Source organism: Labeo rohita, chromosome 12 (assembly GCF_022985175.1).
Source record: "Labeo rohita strain BAU-BD-2019 chromosome 12, IGBB_LRoh.1.0, whole genome shotgun sequence".
NCBI lineage: Eukaryota > Metazoa > Chordata > Actinopteri > Cypriniformes > Cyprinidae > Labeo > Labeo rohita.
In genome coordinates this window covers 14,254,298-14,275,732 of record NC_066880.1, presented here as the reverse complement: position 1 = coordinate 14,275,732, position 21,435 = coordinate 14,254,298, and the positions used below count along the sequence as shown (strand labels likewise).

General features: G+C 34.9%; 1 protein-coding gene across 1 annotated transcript in view; it reads right to left on the bottom strand.

The window, feature by feature from the left end:
* bmpr1ab (bone morphogenetic protein receptor, type IAb) overlaps positions 1 to 21,435 on the bottom strand; it is a 48,912-nt gene that overhangs the window by 13,214 nt on the left and 14,263 nt on the right. The window contains exon 3 of the mRNA XM_051123934.1: positions 9,784 to 10,026. Coding sequence (XP_050979891.1) covers positions 9,784 to 9,859 — 76 coding nt within the window. The 5' untranslated portion in view covers positions 9,860 to 10,026. The remainder of the gene's footprint in view (positions 1 to 9,783; positions 10,027 to 21,435) is intronic.

The window sequence follows — 21,435 nt, the reverse complement described above, 5'->3', positions numbered from 1 at the left end:
AGTTGTTTAAGAAAGTTCTGGGATCTTGCATTTTAGAATGACCATAACATGTTGGCGCTGATAGCCTTGTGGGCAGCGCGCCGACATAAGGCGCAGTTGCGCTTTGGGTGTCCCGTGTTCGAGTCCCACCTCGTGGACCTTTCCCGACCCCACACCCTGTCTCTCTTTCCCACTACAGCTTCCTGTCAATCTCCACTGTCCTATCTATAAAAAAAAAAAAAAATGCAGGAAACGCCAAAAAAATAAATAAATTATAATGACCATAACATTTCAGATGCTGTGCAACAAGGTCGGTCCGCCGGTTAGTCAAGTTATGCCGTCTCATTCTGCAAAGTCGTGTTACTTTTTTTGATAAGCGTGGGGGATTTTATTCATTAAATGCGTTTCCATCTCCCATTATTTGCATGAACTCTTTTTTTCCATGTCAAAAACTACCTCAAGCGAGTGTTTTTCGTAAATTTTCTTTTTTTTTAATTTCTTTGAAATTATGGCATTTCCATCGCTTGTTTCTGATGCGATACTTCAAAATGTGCATAAAATTATTCTAAAATGTATTTGGACACTTAAGTCACACTATAAAATGTCTGGATGTCATTGAATTACAGATTAAAATATCAAACCAAGTTGTAAGAAATTTATGCTTTTAACAGGAAACAGAAATTCTAGGGATGCACGATATTGGATTTTTGCTGACATACAATATTTTTCAACTTATTTTGGCTGATAGCCAATGCTAATACCGATTTCCTTTTGTCTGGAAACGGCACCAAGTATTTCCTGTGCAGAGATTATTCAAATATTTTCAATTTTGGTTCGTTTTGAGTAAACACTTGCTAGAATTAAATAAACAGTAGCGGCATTTTCATTACCCTTCAAATTGCACAAATTGAAATTGTGGATTGAAAATATGTCTAATTGAAATGCGTCAATTTCACAAAAACTCCCATATATTGCAAAAAAAAAAGAAAAAAAAAGGAATATTTTGCAAAACTGCAATGGAAACAGTTTTTACCATTTACAAGTCACCTTGTGTACATAAAATTCACATGATCATTCTTCAAATGTAATAACCTCACCTCATATGTGTCCGCTTACACAAGCATTGACTACACAATGCTTGAATAAGGGGCTTTTCTTGCTATTAAAGCTTGAATAACCACTTATTTACACTACACAATTCTGCTGAGCTGATTGTGGACACTCTAGTCAATGCTTGTGTTTATGGCTGCCGCACAACGGCTCATTTAAATTTCAGAAGCGTCTCTCTGTACTGCTACTGTAAAGATAGATGCCTACGTCTCTACGATTAAAATGAATGGGTAGTGCGGTGGCTTTGACATACATAACCATACATAACAGTTTTTAATCGACGTTTATGAAACACTGCAAAAGTTTTGTGCAAATGTGTAATGGACACGTAACTAGTAATAAAATGTTTTTTATAATGTCAGTACATTGAACAATGCTTTGAATCAATTATTTTTTGTTTGTGTTTTTAGACAGATGCAGTGATAACCTTAACATTAAGTGTCATGTTTGTGATTTTATGACATCGACTACTGCTTTATTTATTCAGAAACACAAGTATCTTAATGTTATTTGTGCATTTTACTTTTTACATTTCCTTAAAAAAAAAAAGTGTGTCCTGCCGCTGCTGGACACACTAGTAACTGTTGACTTCATTGACCAATTCTGAAAAATTCCAGTCCATTTTTTTTGTTCACCAAAAAACATGCCAAATTCTGTCATTATTTACTCACTCTCATGTCATTCTAAACCTATATGACTTTCTTCTGTGGAACACAAAAGAACCGTTTTTCAAAATATCATCTTTTGTAGTCTCAAGGTAATTTTTCATGAATGTTTGAAGTTAGTTTCCCTCAAGTTCAAACACGTGTCCAAACAGAATAACCACTGCAGTACTTCATCAAACTAACCATAAACATGTTCCACCAAACTTTTTTTCATCAATTTCAACAACAAGAAAAGTGCTATGTTTCCGTAAATCGATGTTTTGCTATTTTGCAACATTTTTTTAAATGTGGCATATGCGTCCACATGTTTTACAGCCACTATTTCATGTCACTGTGTTGCTTGGACACTGTCAGCGTAAGACGAGGCAGTAGCTGAAGCTTTAACTGTGATCTCCAGGGTAAACATCTGCGGTTTGACCCTATTAAAGCAGAGGGTAGAGTAGGCAGCTCAGACGCTATTGAAGCTGTAATAGGAGGCTGGTCAAGAGGTAAGCTTTGAATATGAGTTATTCACAGTCTTCACACCTTCATGAACAGGCTAAGCTAGCTGCATCTGGTTTCTGTAAAGTACAAAAGTGAAAGCAAGACGGCAAAGAAGCTGCATGTAAATTTTGAAATCACCAAAAAAGTAGTACACTTTGTGAATCAATCTCCTTGTGTTCTCTGTGTTGTAGCTATTATTTCTCAGTGCTGCAGTAAGACTTGACAGGAAATGATGCAATGAGCCAGCCAAGTCTCTACGAGGGCGTTTTGGATCGCAAGCCTATAATCAAGTCGCTGGTCCTCATGACAGTCTCTCAGTGTCTGCAGCAGAAACGTAGGAGAGGGTAAATAAAAACACAAAAATCCTCCATGATGTCCTTGTGCCAAAATACATCACTGGGTATCCATTAGATACATCAAAATAACATGTGAATCATGTATGCTTGAGGGACGACACGTAGGAGGTTTGCCCTTCTGTGAGAGGCTAAAATATTAAAGACATTTATTTATTTCATTCTTACACCAGTTATTCATTAAAATTTGTAGATGTTTACAACAAAAAGAAACTGAACAATGTGGAAAGGCCAGACTGTAGGTTGTGGGCTGGCAGGAACGACTTAAGCTTTAAGTGGCCGTTAACCTGAACCTGTCATTATTATTTATTTACTTTCATCTCTTTAATAACGATCTTTATAATTATCGCATGGGCTTCCATTTCAGGGCAAAATCCCCCAACACGTAATAATCCAGCACTATTTGAAGAACAGCTTGTTAAAAATGGAATGAGGGGGAAGGAAAAAAAGGAACATGTGGAAAACAACGGCCTGCCTGACACAGACCAATAAAGTTGGCTGCCTTTATGAAAGTAAAGCTCTAATGGGCTCGGAGACACCTCCAGAGCCAAGTACCTAACAGCAAGCTGTAAAAGTGAGAGTTCAGACCGCCTTTAACAGTCTCCTGCGTCGCACCACTGAACACATGCTCGCATGTGTACAGAAGCTCGACAGAGTCCTCTATATAATGCTTTGAAACCTGTGGTCGATGAATAACAAGGAAAGGAACCGTCACGCACGCCAACACAGGCCTTCATTGTCAGACAGTAATGGCTATATCCGGAGAGCAGCATGTATTTGGCATATTTAGTCTGGTACCTGACAGCCAGCACAATACAGGAAATAGTTAAAGTGTCAGGGAAACTCACAGCACCGACAATAGACTCAACGAGCTTCCTGTAGTAGGGCCCGGGCGGGCGGCCCAGCGTGGTAGAGCGATGCAGCATGGGAAATGAGGGCAGACAGACAGAATCACTGAAGTGAAGTGATGCATTTAAAACTCTGATTTAAGACATTCATAGTGATGTAATGATGTTACAAATTATGGCTAATATTAATAAGCAGATAGGTTTTTCATGTTATTGTCAACAACCAATAAATGGACAAACATAAAATTAAATTAAATTAAATTTTTTAAAACACCAAATCTAAGATCGTTTTAAGTGAATTTAGACATTACAAAATTTTAAGTCTGAAAAAACTTCATATATGAATATTATGGAATATATATATATATATATATATATATATATATATATATATATATATATATATATATATATATATATATATTTAGAATATTATGGAAGCCTGTTTCTGCCACTAAATAAAAGATAAAAAAGGTATTTGTGACATTTTATTTCACATTTCTGTCTTTTTTCTCGCAATTTTTCTCGTAATTCTAACTTTTCTCAGAATTACATGATACAAATTCGCAATCTTCTTTTTTAAACAGATTTGCATGATACAGACTCACAATGTTGAATTTTTTCTTAGATTTGCATGACAAACTCGCAATGGTGACTTTTTTTTTAATCAGATTTGCGTGATACAGACTCGCAATTATGACTTTTTTTCCTTAGATCTGCATGATACAAACTCGTAATTCTGTTTTAATTTCAGAATTGCGTGACACAAACTTGCAATTCTCACTTCTTTCTCAGAATTGCGTGATACAAACTCGCAATTATGCCTTTTTTTTTCAAATTTGCATGATACAAACTCATAATTCTTTTTTTTTCTCAGAATTGCGTGATATAAACTCACAATTCTGACTTTTTTCCTCAGATTTGTGTGATACAAACTCGTAATTCTGCCCTTTTCCCAGAACTGTATGATACAAACTCGCAATTCTGATATTTTTCCAGAATTACGTGATACAAACGCGCAATTCTGACATTTTTCTCAGATTTGTGTGATACAAACTCAATTCTGACTTTTCTATCAGATGTGCATGATACAAACTCACAATTCTGACCTTTTTTCTCAGAATTGCGTGATACAAACTCGCAAATCTTAATTTTTTTTTCTCAGATTTGTGTGATACAAACTCGTAATTCTGACCTTTCTCAGAATTGCGTGATACAAACTCACAATTCTGACTTTTTTTCTCAGATTTGTGTGATACAAACTCATAATTCTGACTTTTTTTCTCAAAATTGTGATACAAACTTCCAATTCTGACTTTTCTCAGAATTGTGAGATATAAACTTGCAATTGCAAGTAATATATAGTAACATATAGTCCAAAAAAGACTGATATTTTCTCAGAATTCTGATTTAATAACTCGCAATAGTGTGTTCTAAAGTTGGAATTTTGAGATATAAACTCGCAATTCTGAGAAAAAAAGTCAAAATTGTGAGATACAAACTTGCAATTGTTTTTTTGTTTTGTTTTTTCACAGAATTGCCTGTTTATATCTCGCAATTCTGACTTTATTACTAATAATTGCGAGTTTATATCTCAAAATTTTGAGCAAAAAAGTCAGAATTGCAAGTCACGCAATTCTGAAAAAAGGTCTGAATTGTGAAAGAAGTCGTCACAATTAACTTTCTACATTTTTTATTCAGGGCTTTCATAGAAGAGTTATTAAGTTTTTAAATGCTACATGTGAATTTAGATATCACAACCTTTTAACATACAGTATAAAAAGGATATTCACTTTGAGACTGACTAAAGATTTAATACCTACATGATACCTAAAGATGTAAAACAAATCAAGCGGTGAGCTCAATATTACCATACAACCTACTACGTAAAAATTCCTCAATTTGATTGTTATATTTCAGGCTGCTTGAGTTTCCTCACAGTCGAGTAACTAGATCCTCTTACTGCCAGTTTTCCTCTCCTATGAGGCTCAACCTATAAGTTCTCAACCTCACCTTCTCCTCTGAAGGTAGAAAATTCCATAAAGTTCATTTATTAGCTCCAGGAATGAAAGCCTGTGTTAAATGTGTTGAATGACATGACATTTCTCAGAGGAACGAGCCGCCATATGCAGTCAGACGTCGACCTGCCCTTGGATCAGCTTCCATAAAGAAGACGACGACGAAGAAAAAAAAACACGCTCAGCAGCATTCATCTGCAGTTCAACTCTCACCCGTCTTGTTCTCACTGGCACTCCAGACTCCCTCATCATTTAACAGGAACCTTTGCAATGACCGAGGGTAGTTAACCCTTTGTTTTAAAAGCTCTGGTTGACTTTACGAGTGAGAAGAAATTGCTGCCAGCACCCTTTTCTTCTTTTGTTCCTTTGCAGGGAGGGAAACAGAAAAAAGAATATATTTAAAGAGGCTAAACTAGGCTAACAAGCAGACAGTGACCATTCCAAACAATTGTAAAGTTAACTGTGACAGTGCAGTAAACAAAAACTTGTACCAAACAACAGAGGAAAACATAGTTGTAACGCATTTGCACCCCAGAGACTTTAATTGGCCTTGGTCATTTCCTATTGTATACAATATTATGAGCTTAACTCTAAAAGGAGGTAATGGGGCTGTGAGCTTTGACATACTAATTTAAACTTCTTAATCTCTTTCAATCTGCTCTTTTCTTCTAACAGACTCCACAGAGTCTCTAGTTCTTGATGGGAGGAAAACTCTCTCTCCCATGGCTTTTCTGTTGCCAAGAATAGACAGCGTTTATGACTCCAAGATATCATTGCCTAAAATAGAGAGGCAGTTAGTAAAATAAACTTCAAAGAAATAAACAGAAACAGATAGTAAGACTTCATGACATCAGTGGGCAGCTCTCAAACGTAAACAATGAATCTACTGTTTTTAAGCAACATGGGTGGACCGCTGCAAAATTGCTGAGTGATGTTTTGTAGCCTGGAAAACTTGTTGACTGTATAACAAAATATTACGTAACAAAGTATACTTTGACTCACAGCTAGGCTCACATTGAATCTGTGCCCAAAAATCTCCACAGAACATGGCACAGTTCTCAGAAGAACTTTACCCTTAAGTGACAGTTCTATGCATCCCCAACATGTTTGTTACAGTTTCCTGATAATTTACTCATCGCCATGTCATCCAAGATGTTCATGTCTGTCTTTCTTTGGTCGAAAAGAAATGAAGGTTTTTGAGGAAAACATTCCAGGATTTTTCTCCATATAGTGGACTTCAATGGGGATCAAAGGGCTTAAGGTCCAAACTGCAGTTTCAATACAGCTTCAAAGGCCTCTACACAATCCCAGCCGAGGAATAAGGGTCTTATAAATTTATACACTTTTTAACCACAATTTCTAATCTTGCACTAGCTCTGCGATGCACCTCTACAACTTTTACGCATTACATAACCACATTGGAAAGGTCACGCGTAATTAGTTCTTCGTCTGTGTTAGTTCTTTGTCCATCTCATTTTCTCCTCCAACTTCAAAATCGTCCAACATTGTTGTTTTACCTTTCTTTGTAAAGGGCATTTGACTTTCTTTGCACGTTCGCTTTGTAAAAACTCGGTCGGTACTTCTACTTACATCACACGTGACCTTTCTAAAGGGATTACATAATGTGTGAACTCAAGCTAGTGCAACACCAGCAAAACACAGATTATTTTGCTAAATAAGTCCCTTATTCCCTAGCTGGGATCGTGTAGAGTCCATTGAAGCTGCATTGAAACTGCAAGTAGGACCTTCAACCCTTTGATCCCCATTGAAGTCCACTATATGGAAAAAAAAATCCTAGAATACTAGATTCAAAAACCTTAATTTGCTTTTCAACTGAAGAAAGAAAGACACGAACATTTTGGATGAAACAGAGATGAGTAAATTATCAGGAAATTTTCTTTCTGGATATGAACTAATCCTTTAAATTTATCCAAAGTTACAGCAAAGATGTTTAAAATGTCAGAACAAATTTCTATTTCAAATTTTATTTAAGAAAAAAAAACATTAAAAATATTACATTTCAACATTAATAATAAGAAATGCTCGGTGAGCATCAAATCAGCATATCAGAATGACTTCTACAGGATCATGTGACTAGGGCTGTCACTAATGATTATTCTGGTAATCGAGTAAACTGTCGATTATTCAGACGATTAATCGAGTAATCGTTTAATTATAAATCTTTTTTTAGTAGTAATAAAAATAGACCTAAGTGAATAATAGCCTTTAAAATGACAAAATACATATAATTATAATACTTAGTTCAAATAAAGTGTCAAAAGCAAGTAATCATATGGTTTTATTGAACAAACACATAATGTATTATAAACAATAGAGCTAATGTACATTACGCATTATAACAAATGCCTGCAAAGGGCATCAACGCTCTGACAATTGTTTTTACACTTTACTGCGCTTTCTAATCAGTGTTTAATATTGACTCAACAACATTTAATTAAAATGTCCACTTAATCTTTAATATTATGGCCATTTCTTTTTGATAGAAAAGCTACATCCATTGTAACTTCTAGATTAGGTGGACATCAAAACGTGAGGGTTTAAACTTTTATTTTGAAATTGCGATGAACAGTTAGCATATTGAGAATGACGTATTCTCCTGTGTCTGCGTAGGTTTATAAATGAACTACCTTACAAATATGATAAAATAGCACACGTCACGTTTCCAGACGAATGTTATAATAAACCCAAACTCACAACATGCAGACAAACGCTCCACACATGTAAATGATAACAGTTTGTGTAGCAGCTTTTACTGTAAACAGAGCCACTCTGACACGCACGTATGTAACCTACATGCATGTAAATAATCCAAGCGCACATATTAAACCTGCATCGCAAATATATATTTAACTGAATCGTAGCGTTTGTGAATTCTTAATAGCATTGCACTTTATTATAATTTTTAAATGGGTTTAATATGTGGGATCGGCCAGTATTTTGCAGATTACTTGACACATGGGCAAAACGCAATCAAGGATTTTTTTTTTAATCGAATACTCGAATAGAATCGAGTAATCGTAGCAGCCCTACATGTGACACTGAAGGCTGAATGGCTGCTGAAAATTCAGTTTTGCCATCACAAAACAGTGTCAAATCATAATAACATTTCACACTATTGCTGTTTTACCGTATTTTGATCAAGTAAAAGCAGCCTTGGTGAGCGTACTAAGGTTTTTTCAAAACATCTTACCCCAATTTTTTTAAACAGTAGAGCCAGTAGAACACATTTTATCATTTCTAACATAATTTATCATATTTAAATGCATTTTACATATTTCTTCCCATTATCAACCAAACATCAACTAAAATGCATTCACCTTTCTTAGAAAAACACACTGTGCCTTGTCAGTGTAAACACTTAATTGCCTTCACACTAACCCCGCCTTCATTAACATACTAGTGTAAAACCCTAGAGGAAAAACAGCATTAACCTGAAATACACACATTTACAATCATGCCCTTTGACACTCTTCCCCTTATTCCTCTCCTTAACATATGAACACACAATTTCAAACCAATCAGCCAAACCATTGTTTCTCTACACAGCCAAATGTGACCCAAACGGCCTATTCACACCTCAAGATGTGTATTCTTCAAAGACAATCACTGTGCTGAGTGAACGGATGAATACCTAAAGGCAACATGAATGCCAAACAACAGTCTCTAACACAGACTATTACATTCTGATGTAGCGAGTCATTTAAAAGAAAAAAAAACAAAAAAACAAGTGTGCAGTTCCTCATGTTTGCATTTACCTGAAATGGAGGCAAAGTCTCTATTACTGGCGACCCTTATGAGAGATCAGAAGGGCATCAAATCAATAAAATGAAATAATGTAATTCAGATGAGTATCCTGGCAGATAGTGTTTGTTTGCTAATGCATTGCAAATGTGAAGAGACAGATTCTGAGCTTTCGGGGCCTGATGAGAATAAAAAGCAAGGCCATTACCGTGCTATGTTTTTAAAGGCCACCATCCATTATAACAGGCTTCTGCAAACACTGGGTATCATCCAAATACGGCAAAATCAATTCTCCTGCTGCCTCAGTCTGCTTTGTATTATAAATTGCTGCTGCATTTCTATTGTGCATCCAGATGAAACAAAACAGATGACCCTTCCAGTCATCTCCAGTTTTTGCCTTCTTCCCTCACTCAAACGAAACCAAACAAAAAACACATTTTTGTTTGCTATAGGGGTTTGTGATTCAAAACAGACACTTTGCGGCTACTGCCAAGCGTCTGCTTGGTCCACTGAGGAGGAAGCAATGGTCAAGTGTAGACACTTTACAATAATGACACTGGCTTACCCTCAGCCGACGGCGAGAGAAGGACGGCAGCTCCCAAAATGCCAAAGACGATGACCAAGGAAGTGGTTTTTATCATGCTGGCTGAGATCCGAAACTATATAGATGTCTTGGTTGTGCCGTACTCTGCCACTTTTGAGACAAACAAAGTGGCCAATTGGCTGTGAAGGCAAGTAGACTGAGGAAGAGTATGTGAGCGTGATGAAGACTTCAAGGCCTCCTTACAGCCTCCTCTTGTTTAAGACCCTGTAATGAAGAGAGAAAAACACTTATTAATGTTTCAGAACTATCACTGTGACATGCTTCCATGCTCAGAGCCAAAGAGAACTGAAGTGGTATTCAAATTCCTTTGCACTTCCATCTTAGCACAGCGACATGTGAGAGCGTGACCCCTGACCCCGTATCAGAGCAGAGCTATGAGAAGGAGGCTCTCGAGTCTGGAAGGCTGCTTAAAGGGATATTCCACTAAAATGTAGTGGAATATTCCAAAAAAGTAGATTCTGCTATTGTTTACATAGGGCCCTATGAAATCTGTTTTCTTTTTTTTACAAATTCCGTTTTATTTTTTGGCAAAATCCGTTTTTTTTTTTTCCTTTAAATTTTTCTGGACTCCTTTTTTTTTCCATTTATATTCTGTTTTAATGGTTAAATTAAAAAATACTAATTAAAAAGCATGTCTTATTAACTCAAATCACGAAATTGACACAATTTAACAACAATTCAAAAACAATTACATTTTTAAGGCCCTAAGAAATAAGTTGTTTCCCTCTACAAATTGTACTAGATGCTGTGTTTTTCCATTCATTTTCTGAATTCCATTTTAATGTTTCATTAAATTGCAATAATCAAAAGCATCTCTAGTTAACTGATTTCATAAAAATATTTTTTTTTTTTCAGAAATACTCTGTTGTGTATTCACATTTTTCTGCTAAATAATTTTCTGGTAAATATTCATTAAAAATAATGTTTTAACAAATTTTATTAGTAGTAGTAGTACTGTCATTACATTACATAATATACTTCAGTCACAGTTTCTTCAAAACAAACTTTTGATTTGACTGCTTGCTGTGAAGACCTTTAAGTGTCTGTTTGTATATGATATGATGATAGTTTTTCCCTAAAAAAGAAATTGTAAAACGTTCATGAAGTGACTCTCAGAGCAGTTGTAGAGATTGTTTATGTGTTCAAGTACTCATATATTGAGGATAGGACAATTTTTGGGACAATATTTAGCCGACATACATGAAAATCTGGAATCTGAGGGTGCAAAAAAAAAAAAAAAAAAAAAAAAAAAATCAAAATACTGAGAAAATCGCCTTTAAACTTGTCAAAATTAATTCTTAATGCATATTATTAATCCAAAATTAAGTTTTGATATATGAAACATGATATTTACTTAATATCCTAATGATTTTTGGCATATAAGAAAAATAATTTTGACCCATCTAATGCATTTTTGGCTATTGCTACAAATATACCCGTGCTAATTAAGACTGGTTTTGTTGTCCAGGGTCACATATTTGCGACTTAATATTCATAGACACTAGTCCATATCATTTAATTTAAGTGTACTGACCTACTTTTGATTCATTAATCCAAAATTTGACAAATCCGTGACATTCTGCGTTATACAGTGAATTCCATTTTTATGACTGGATTCCGTGATTCCTGGATTCTGACTCAACCTCATGTTGTTCCAAACCTGTATGACTTTCTTTCTCCAGTGTTTTTTTTTTTTTTTTTTTTTCCAGTGGTCACTAAAATCATTTGGTTACTAAAATTTTTCAAAATATGTTCTTTTCTGTTCTGCAGAAGAAAGAAAGTCACGAAGTTTGAAATAACTTGAGGGTGAGTAAATGATGGGGTGAGCTATCCCTTTAAGCAGTGTCCCATTCAAAATGGTTGGTGTTGGGTTCTGTCCAGCGTTAATAACATAATGTGTCTGCTCTCTCTTAGCTCCTGCTTGTCTCGATGCAATTAGTGGCTCCCAAAGGCTCTGCGGGACTGGGGGCCTGAATTAACAGGCACAGAGAGGGGGCCAGTGTCTGTCACTTTTCATTTGGCCGAGGGGGACAAAGAGCCCCGACCTGCGCCCTACTTTTCACACTTCCCTGACTCCTGGGTAATGGGGAAACAAAAGGCGGGGCTCCTCTGGCTCACAGGGACCCCTTAAGACAGACTGGGTCCCACTCCACACAGGACCACAGGGCAAGGGATGGAGAGATATGATCTGCAACAGGTTTCAACAACTCATCCCATCCCTGGTCCCTAGTGTGCAACTTTCACAGACAGTACAATTAACTTTTATTACTACTATGATTATGATTATTACTACGATAATTACTACTATTATACATTAAATACATATTACACTGCTGCTAAATATTAATAAAGATTCACACTCAGTATGAGTTGTTTTTTGTGATAATTAAAACATATTACTACTAAAAACACCAATACATAATCAAGGGCCCTATGATTTAGGAGTAAAAAACATCCACAGAATTCAGTCATAAAATGGAATGTACTGTATAACACGGAATGTCTCGGAATTTACCAAATTTTGGATTAATAAATCAAAAGTAGGTCAGTACACTTAAATCAAAACACGATATGGACTAGGGTCTGTGAATATTAAGCCACAAATACGTGACCCTGGACCACAAAACCAGTCTTAGATAGTACGGGTATATCTCTAGCAATAGCCAAAAATACATTGTATGGGTCAAAATTATCGATTTTTCTTTTATGCCAAAAATCATTAGGATATTAAGTAGAATGAAGATGACTAAATCAAAAAGTAGGTCAGTACACTTAAATAAAAACGTAGTATGGACTGAAAAAAATACTATTTAAATATGAATCCTGCATGTTCTGCATGTTTCTGTGTGAATGAATAACATTCACACAGAAACTGGTTTCGTACAAAACGTACTGAAGCGCTCGCAGCCTCTGCCGTCTCAATATAAGAGTACATGAATAATATTCTCTAGAACTGCTCTGAGAGTCACTTCATGAGCATTTTAGCATTTCATTTGAGAAAACTATCCTCATATCATATACAGACAGAAACCTAAAGGTCTTCACAGCAACCCGTCAAAATAAAAGTTGTGTTTAACTTGAAGAAATTATGACAAAAATGCATTGCTTAATACAGTGATAGTGCTACTATTAATACAATTATGATTAAAAAATATCTTTTAAGGAATATTTACCAGAAGAAAATATTTAGTAGAATTTATTTACACACAACACAGTATTTCTGGGAAAGAAAAATAAATAAATTAATAAATTAATTAATTAAGTAATTCAACAATAAGTTAATTTTTTATAAAATCAATTAATTAGAGATGCTTTTGATTGTTAAAATTTTATGAAACCAATAAAATGGAATCCAGAAAATTAATGGAAAACACAGAATTTGGCCCCAAAAAAAAACCCAAAAAAACAAAAAAACAAAACACTGAATTTGAGAGAAAAAAAAAGAAAAGAAACGTATTTTATAGGGCCTTAAAAATGTAGTTTTTGTTAAACTTTTAATAAATCGCTGTTAAATTGTGTAAATTTCTTGATTTCAATTATTTTTTCATTTAACCATTAAAACACAGTCTAGTAAAATTTGAAAAATGAAAACAGATTTTATAGGGCCATAATAATCTGGAAAAACCAGTCGGATGTCGCGCTGGGACTGTTATACGCACAGTGCACGAACAGTTGCACTGTGTTTGCTTTTCTAAATGTAAACTACAAGATACGCTATTCATGCTATCTAAACATACAAGGGGTGATCAAAAGTTCAGAGACTATGCCCATGATAAACACGTTTGTGTAATGATGCAGTATAGCGCTCTGACAGACATAGGGCCCTATGATTTCCGCGATGCGGAAAACGTGGACAGGATCGCGGAATCCAGTCATAAAAACAGAATTTACTGAATAACGCGGAATGTCACAGAATTTGTCAAAGTTTGAATGAATTAATCAAAAGTAGGTCATTACACTTAAATCAAACCACAATATGGACTAGTATCTGTAAATATTACACTGCAAAAATGCCATTTAAATGTGAATCCTGCATGTTCTGCATGTCTCTGTTTTAATGAATGGAGCAGACGAGCGGTTTTGTTTACTACACACAATGAAACACGCGTGATGCTCGCAGTGATTTCAGCATTTGACCGTTCCATTTTAGGAAAACTAGTGTCATATCATATACACACAGAAATGTAAAGGTAGACACGGTGACCCGTCAAAATAAAAGTCCGGTAAGACATTGTGCCAGAAATATATTACTACTATTACTACTACTACTACTAAAATGAAACAAACATTATTTTTTAGGGTATAATCACACAACATTTCTTCCATGTTTTAATTTTAATAGTAAATTCCCCTTTTTTTCCCCAAAAAAAGTTTGCATAAATTTCAATAATTAAAAGACAAATTAAATGAATGTTTTATGCCTTCATTTGATAACCAGAACATTTTAAATAGACAACACAGAATTTCTGAAGGTAAAAAAAACTTTTATAAGGCTATCTAAAAAAAAAAATGTAATAAATTAAGTATGCATTCAAATAATTAAACATGCAAAACACAGAATTTGATAACAATAAAACATATGGTGAGAAAAAATAAAACATTTGATAGGGCCCTAAAGACATCATTTTTGTTAAACCTTTATTAAATTGATGTGAAATTGTATAAGTTTCATGATTTTAAATAATTAGACATGCTGTTTGATTAATAAAATTTAATTTAACCATTAAAAAGTCGATAAAAATTAAAATGTAAAAAAATCCATTGGGAAAAATTGGGAAAAAATAAAACGTATTTCATAGGGCTATTGTTAACCTGTGAAGCAAAAGTGAAACCAGTCACACTTAAAACCCATTTTTCTCAAAATTCCATTCATGAAAATCATAGCTATCATTATATTTTGACACATTCAAGCTATGGACAAAATACAACGTTTCGGAAAGGGCTTGAACCCATATTCATAAAACCTAAAAAAGGTGAAATTTTACAACATGTTGGGTCTCCCTAGATCGCATCACATTTATAATAAGTATACAGAGCATACCTTCAGAAGGGTGGGATATTAAAGCCGGTAAATAACCAGAATGAACAATTCACTGTTGGTTTTGGTGTGAATATGCCTTATGAGAGATAAAGATGGAAGACTAGTAAAAACATGTTGTGACTAGTCAGTGTGAAAAGCTTCATGGCCTAAGGACAGGAAGTGCGCTGACTGAGAAAGAACAATCCTATCATGAGGTCCCTGACACTTACACAAGACATCTGTGAACAAGATCACAGTCACAACACCCAATAATATTAAATAAAGTTACCCCAAAAAAAAGTAATGATCTAAATCACATGAAGACATGGTTTGGAAAATCAATTTGCTCTTGTTAAGAATTACTACAGATGTGAATGTGCAGTGGCACACGGCTTAATATCAATAACATAGTTTGAAAACTGGCACAAAGCAAATCTCTGCAGCAGATGGACCACCGTTAAATCAGAACAGAGCTGTGCTAAATGGCATAATTTATAGTCTCACCGAGCATTCTTTCAGACTAAAGCTCCTCATTAATTTCCTTTGAATGGATGAAAGACCAGAAAGATGGGGGGGGGAAAGGTAAAGCAACTGTAGCCAGCATATAGAATGACCACACCTTATAGCAAATCACTGAGGCATGGCATGTGGTTTCTGGGAAGGCATTCCCACAGTCTTCAATCATACGATGCCTGAAAGGGGAAGTCACTCTGGAGACAGAAATCTGAGGAAGAACAGAACGAGCTGTGTCACTCGTTTCCCCAAAGATAATGTTGCTTTGACAGTGCCTTTGAATATCTTTGTTTTTTCAGCTAAGTCCATTTCACAGAAGAAAAGGATAACCGCAAGACGCCAAACATCCCCTTTCAGACAGGTTTTGGAAAGGCAGGTGAGATGAACAACTAAAGGGATCATCCGAGATATCCTGTTAAGTCTGTGGTCTTGATCGATGCACACGCTAAAGACACGCATACAAAACCAGAGCTTTACGTGAAAACACAACCACAGGGCAAACACCAAAGAAAACCTAATCAGAATTAGAGATTCGCCAATATTAAAATGAACCCAATTGTTGTTAATAGATAATTGTTTTCACGATATGGTTTATAAAATTGTATACATTTTCTATAAAAATAATAAAAAAAAAAAAAAAACACCAAACACTAAAATCAGTCGCATGAAATACTGTAAGTAAATTTAGGCATGTGAAAATATATGAAAAATAAATAGATTCAATTTCAGATTTGCTAAAGATTACATTTAGCTGTGTTACGAAATTATTAGTAACACATATTAGATTACTACTTTTACTACTTTTATTTAACTTAATTAACATTATTTAACTTAATTTGCCAATTTATGCTATATTTAAAGATTAACTTTATTTATTTTGTTTTTATTTAACTTTTTATTAACATTATTTAACTTGATTTGCACATTTATGCAATTTTTAAAGATTAACTTTATTTTGTTTTTATCTAAATTTATTAACATTATTTAACTTAATTTGCTAATTTATGCAATATTTTTAAAGATTAACTTTAATTTTTTATCTAACTGTATTAACATTCAACTTAATTTGCTAATTTATGCTATATTTTTAAAGATCAACTGTATTTACTTTGTTTTTATATAATTAACATTAACTTAATTTGCTCATTTGTGCTAGATTTTTAAAGACTAACTTAATTTACTTTATCTAACTTTATTAACATTATTTAACTTAATTTACTAATTTATGCTATATTATTAAATATTAACTGTATTTACTTTTTTTTTTTATCTAAGTTTATTAACATTTAATTTGCAAATTTGTTAAATTTTTAAAGATTAACCTTATTTACTTGATTTTTTTTATCCAACTTAATTAACATTAACTTATTTTGCTAGATTATGCTATTTTTAAAGATTAACTTTATTTACTTTGTTTTTATTTAACTTTTAATTAACATTATCTTAATTTGCTCATTCATGCTATATTTTTAAAGATTAACAGTATTTTATTTTTTTATCTAACTTTATTAACATTTAACTTAATTTGCTAATTTATGCTTTTTTTTACTAATTTATGCTATATTATTAAACATTAACTGTATTTACTTTATTTTTTTATCTAATTTTATTAACACTAACTTATTTTGCTAGATTATGCTATATTTTTAAAGATTAACTATTTACTTAATTTTTTTATTTAACTTTATTATCATTATTTAATTGAATTTTACTATTATTAACACCACCTTATTATTACAGAGGTTATTTGTACAAATCAAGGTAAAAAGTGTATTTATTTATTAATTATTATATTTTTTTAACCTAACTTCATTAACACATTAAACTGTTTAACTTTAACTATTAAGTGAGTTTTAAATAATGTCATAAGTAATCCTAATGGAATAAAAATAGATGCACAAATCAATATCTAAAATCAAGATTAAAAAAAAAAAAAAAAAAAAAAAAAAAAAAATCAACTTTAATATGGGTAGATAACCAATCTGGTACAGATATATTTCATATTTGCAATCAGAATTGCCAAAAGGACATCACCAAATCTGTGTTAATAATAAACAAGTCCCGCTCACCACGAAGCACGCAAACAAACACAAACATGCTTTTCACCAGCGCCGACCATGCTCTCAAACTCGTAGATTGAGTGAATGTGGTATGTGGATATGTGTGCTGGCATGCGTTTCGTTGGCCCCTCCTGGGGGCCCCTCCTTGCAGGCAGCCCAGCGCCTCGCCTGCCTCTCAAGTCACGCCGGCCAGCAGGGAGAGCAGACTTCCTGGCTCCACTCTCATTGTTTGCTTGGCTGCTTCTGAGGCTCATCCAAGGCTGGATTACCATAAGAATACTGAAACGTTCCTGCAGAGCACTCCCCTTCCAAACCTCCTGCTGCACTTCTTCTCTCCTGTCCTCCTCCTCCCCCTTTCTTTACCCTCCTCTATCTATCATTCCCTGCTGGCCGCAGCTCTTCCAACATCTCAGTCACGCTCTGCTACCAGCACAGTCCTCTCACAGCCTGCCGACGCTTTCTCTCTCACATCTACAGCCCGTCTTTGGTTTGTATCTGCAGCTTATCGGATGTCTGAACACCCCTCGAGAGACACACACAACACTCTAATGGAAATAGGAAAAAACGAGGTTATTGGAAAATAAGATGTGAATTTAGTAAGACTGATGCTATCTGATTTGATAGCAAGAAACATGCAGGAGGGTAAAAACAAATTTTTCTGTGGGTACATCTACAAAAGAGAAATCCAGTCGAAAGTGCAGAAAGCTGAAAGGGAGGAAACGAGGGCGGAGGTTTGTGGCAACAGATGCAGGGCTCCATCCAGACAGCCGTGGGTTCAAGAACACACTGATGACGGTGTTGTATAGTCATCCTGTTCTAACAATCACCCACGTGAAAGCCAGTAGCAAAGTACCTTGGGTTTTTCTGTGCTCTATTTACCTGTATGTAGGGTTGAAAGTCAAGATGAAACGAAACAATCTGAATTCATGTTAGTGGTTGGCATAAGCCTAAAGTACATTTTGTTTTTGTATGTGCACACTAGCGTATGTGTACAGTCGAATGTGTAGCCTTTCAAAGTATACACCATTATAATGTTGTGCATGAACGCGGGCGGTCGACACATGCGCTCTAGAAAGCTTCATCCATGTCCAGTATCTGCTCTATTTTTCCGCTTAAGTTATGACCAATAACAAATATTTTTGCACTTTTTGAAACCAAAGCTGAATTGTCTCATACCCTCTCATGAGTGTCTTTTGTTGTTGCACTCTCCACATGTTCCTAAAACCTTCCTAAAACACCAGTGTTAATGTAAATTAGACCGAAACAGTAAATCACAAATAAAAAGAGGGTTGAGCTGAATTTAAAGATTTTTTTCTGACTTATTTTTCTTAGTTAAGAAGATGGGTTGGAACTCTTATTTTGACCTCTCAAAGTGCATTAGATAGAATAATTAAACTTTAAAACATTTTCAAATTATTTTCCAATTCCTCATTTGTCTTTTTTTTTTTAAATATCATAATAAATATCGTAGCGTTGACTTCATATCACTGTATCGTGAGATTTTTATCTTTTGATCCCTATACGTCACCAAAAAAAAAAAAAACATAATTACTTAAAATTCGGTTAGTTAACTTTTTTACCTTGTACAGTCAAGAACCGTAAAACAGATTTATATTTTTGGAAGCAGAAACTATGACGTAATTTGATGAAAAACAGTATAAAGACATTCTGGGAAATCCCTGCGTGACATCACATGATGAAAAGCAGATTTTGGTAGTTCAAAGAGATGTATTAACATTATATTGATAATTAAATATACGATTATATGTTATAGGCACTCCATAACACCTGAAACATTGTCTCAGTATTTTTACAGTAAATTTCTGGCATCTTTAGAATGCCAGTTTTTGTATTTTATACTGAAAATGTAACAGGATAGTTTCACTAAAAGGTCTTTGAGGTCATAATAAACATGTTTTTAAATTTTTGACTGGTAGCATATGCAAAAAATTAAATAACAGTTGTGTTACTCTCATGAACTTGCATCAAAGACTAACACAGAAGAGACAAAATGAACGTGTCAGTTGTGTTGCTGTCTATGGAGGGTCAGAAGGCTTTTGGATTGTTGGCACCCATAGTTTTGTGGTTAGTGTGACGACATATAGTGCAACTGCGCTCACAGCAACCCGAGTTCGAATCCCGCCTTGAGGTCCTTTGCCGATCCTGCTCCCCTCTCTCCTCCCAGTACTTTCCTGTCAGCTCACCACTGTCCTTTCACAATAAAGGTGTAAAAAGCCCATAAAAATAACTTTTAAAAAAAAAGGAAAGAAAGCAATCAGATTACATTAGATGTAGATATTTTTGTGCTTGCTTTTAAGTTTCTATTAATTTAGATTCTAGTTTCCATCTTAGTTTTTAAATACAATAACAACCCTGCTACAACTTACTGAAATAGTGAAAGCATTGATTCACTGGGTTTTCTTTTTCAGGACACAAATGCAACTGGATCACAAACCAATTTTCCTCTTTATAGGGAAAAAGAGAGCAAGTCCAATTTCCATTGATCCAAATGTCTAGAGGAGTACCAGACAACAAGCTGCGCTAACACTGACTGAGTCCCTCTATCTAGTCTCACTTCAACACCCACGAGGACCCTGCTAATGCTAGTGGCCCATTCCAACACAATCCAGTTTCACAAACACAAGATTTCCTCACACGGAAGAGACACACTTTTCGAAAAGTAAGTAAATATGTCTGAGAGATGTTGTGTTAATAGTGGCTTAGATTTACTGCTGTAAACATTCTGCTTGGACTTACAAGCCCTGAGCAGATCCTGGGAAACTTGTGCAGAGGCTGCTGTGGGTTCACAAGACGGCTAGATTCATTCTAGTCTGTAATTACAACATTGAGCTGAAAATAAGGCTTTGTTTAAGCAGATGCACACGCTCCAGCACATTCCACGACCAAATGTAGCCTAGCTCTCCAGAGAGGGCTTCACGTCACTGAGACATATGGTCGGGAGGTTCAGTTCTGGACAACACAACAGAAGGTCCATGCTCAGTTCAACCATCACAGATCAGCTCTGCTGGAAATTGGACAGAAATGCACTCTGTGCACTGTCCCGCATTATATGTTACATATAATACAGTACGATTTTTTTAGGAATTCATACTGTTATTCAGCAAGGAAGCATTAAACTGATCAAAAGTGACAGAAAAGATATGTATACAAAAGATTTATCTTTTAAATTTAAAGGGATAGTTCATCCAAAAATGAAAATTACCCCATAGTTTACTCGCCCTCAAGCCATCCTAGGTGTATATGATTTTCTTCTTTCAGATGAATACAGAGTTATAATAAAAACTGTCCTCTTCCAAGCTTTATAATGAGATTTTGAAGCCCAAAAAGTGCATCCATCATCATAAAAGACCAAATTTACATAATATATCCTCAGAAAATCTATCATCTATTTTATTCTAGTCTATTCATGAATAATTAAGTACAACCTGTGAATTATTGTAAGATATCTTAACATTTCTGCAGTAAACTACAATATTTTCAAACTTGAAAGACTTGTGTGGGTAGAAGAAACTGAAACAGCCACAGGCTTTTGGACTTTCTTCATCTAATTTTTTTCCCTGTCTACAACTTTTGATTCAAAAAGTGGTGTTCTCTACCCAGAGACAGTCGTTCGAGTTCCCTAATCTACACATCCTATGAGTGTGAAATCCTGTCTGACAGATCACAGACCACAGTGCGGACCTGTGCAAGCCAATTTCTTTTTGGATGCGGAGAACAAAATCCATATTACTAAGTGGCTAGTCCCTCTGTGTATAGAAACACATGTCATCCAGCTGGCAACTGAATGTGACATTGCCCCCTTCCCCAAAAAACACTAAGTGCAAATTGTTTTGAGCTGAAGGACGCTGCCCTGATGAGCAAAGCATGAAAGTGCACTTCATGCAGGGGTCTCCGATGTCTCTAATTCTCTAGGCAGGACGCTTAATGGCTGTGGCAGGAGGTTCCACTGTATCAAACAGATCATTTTCACACTCTGCAGAGCTTGTGCTGCCAGAATGT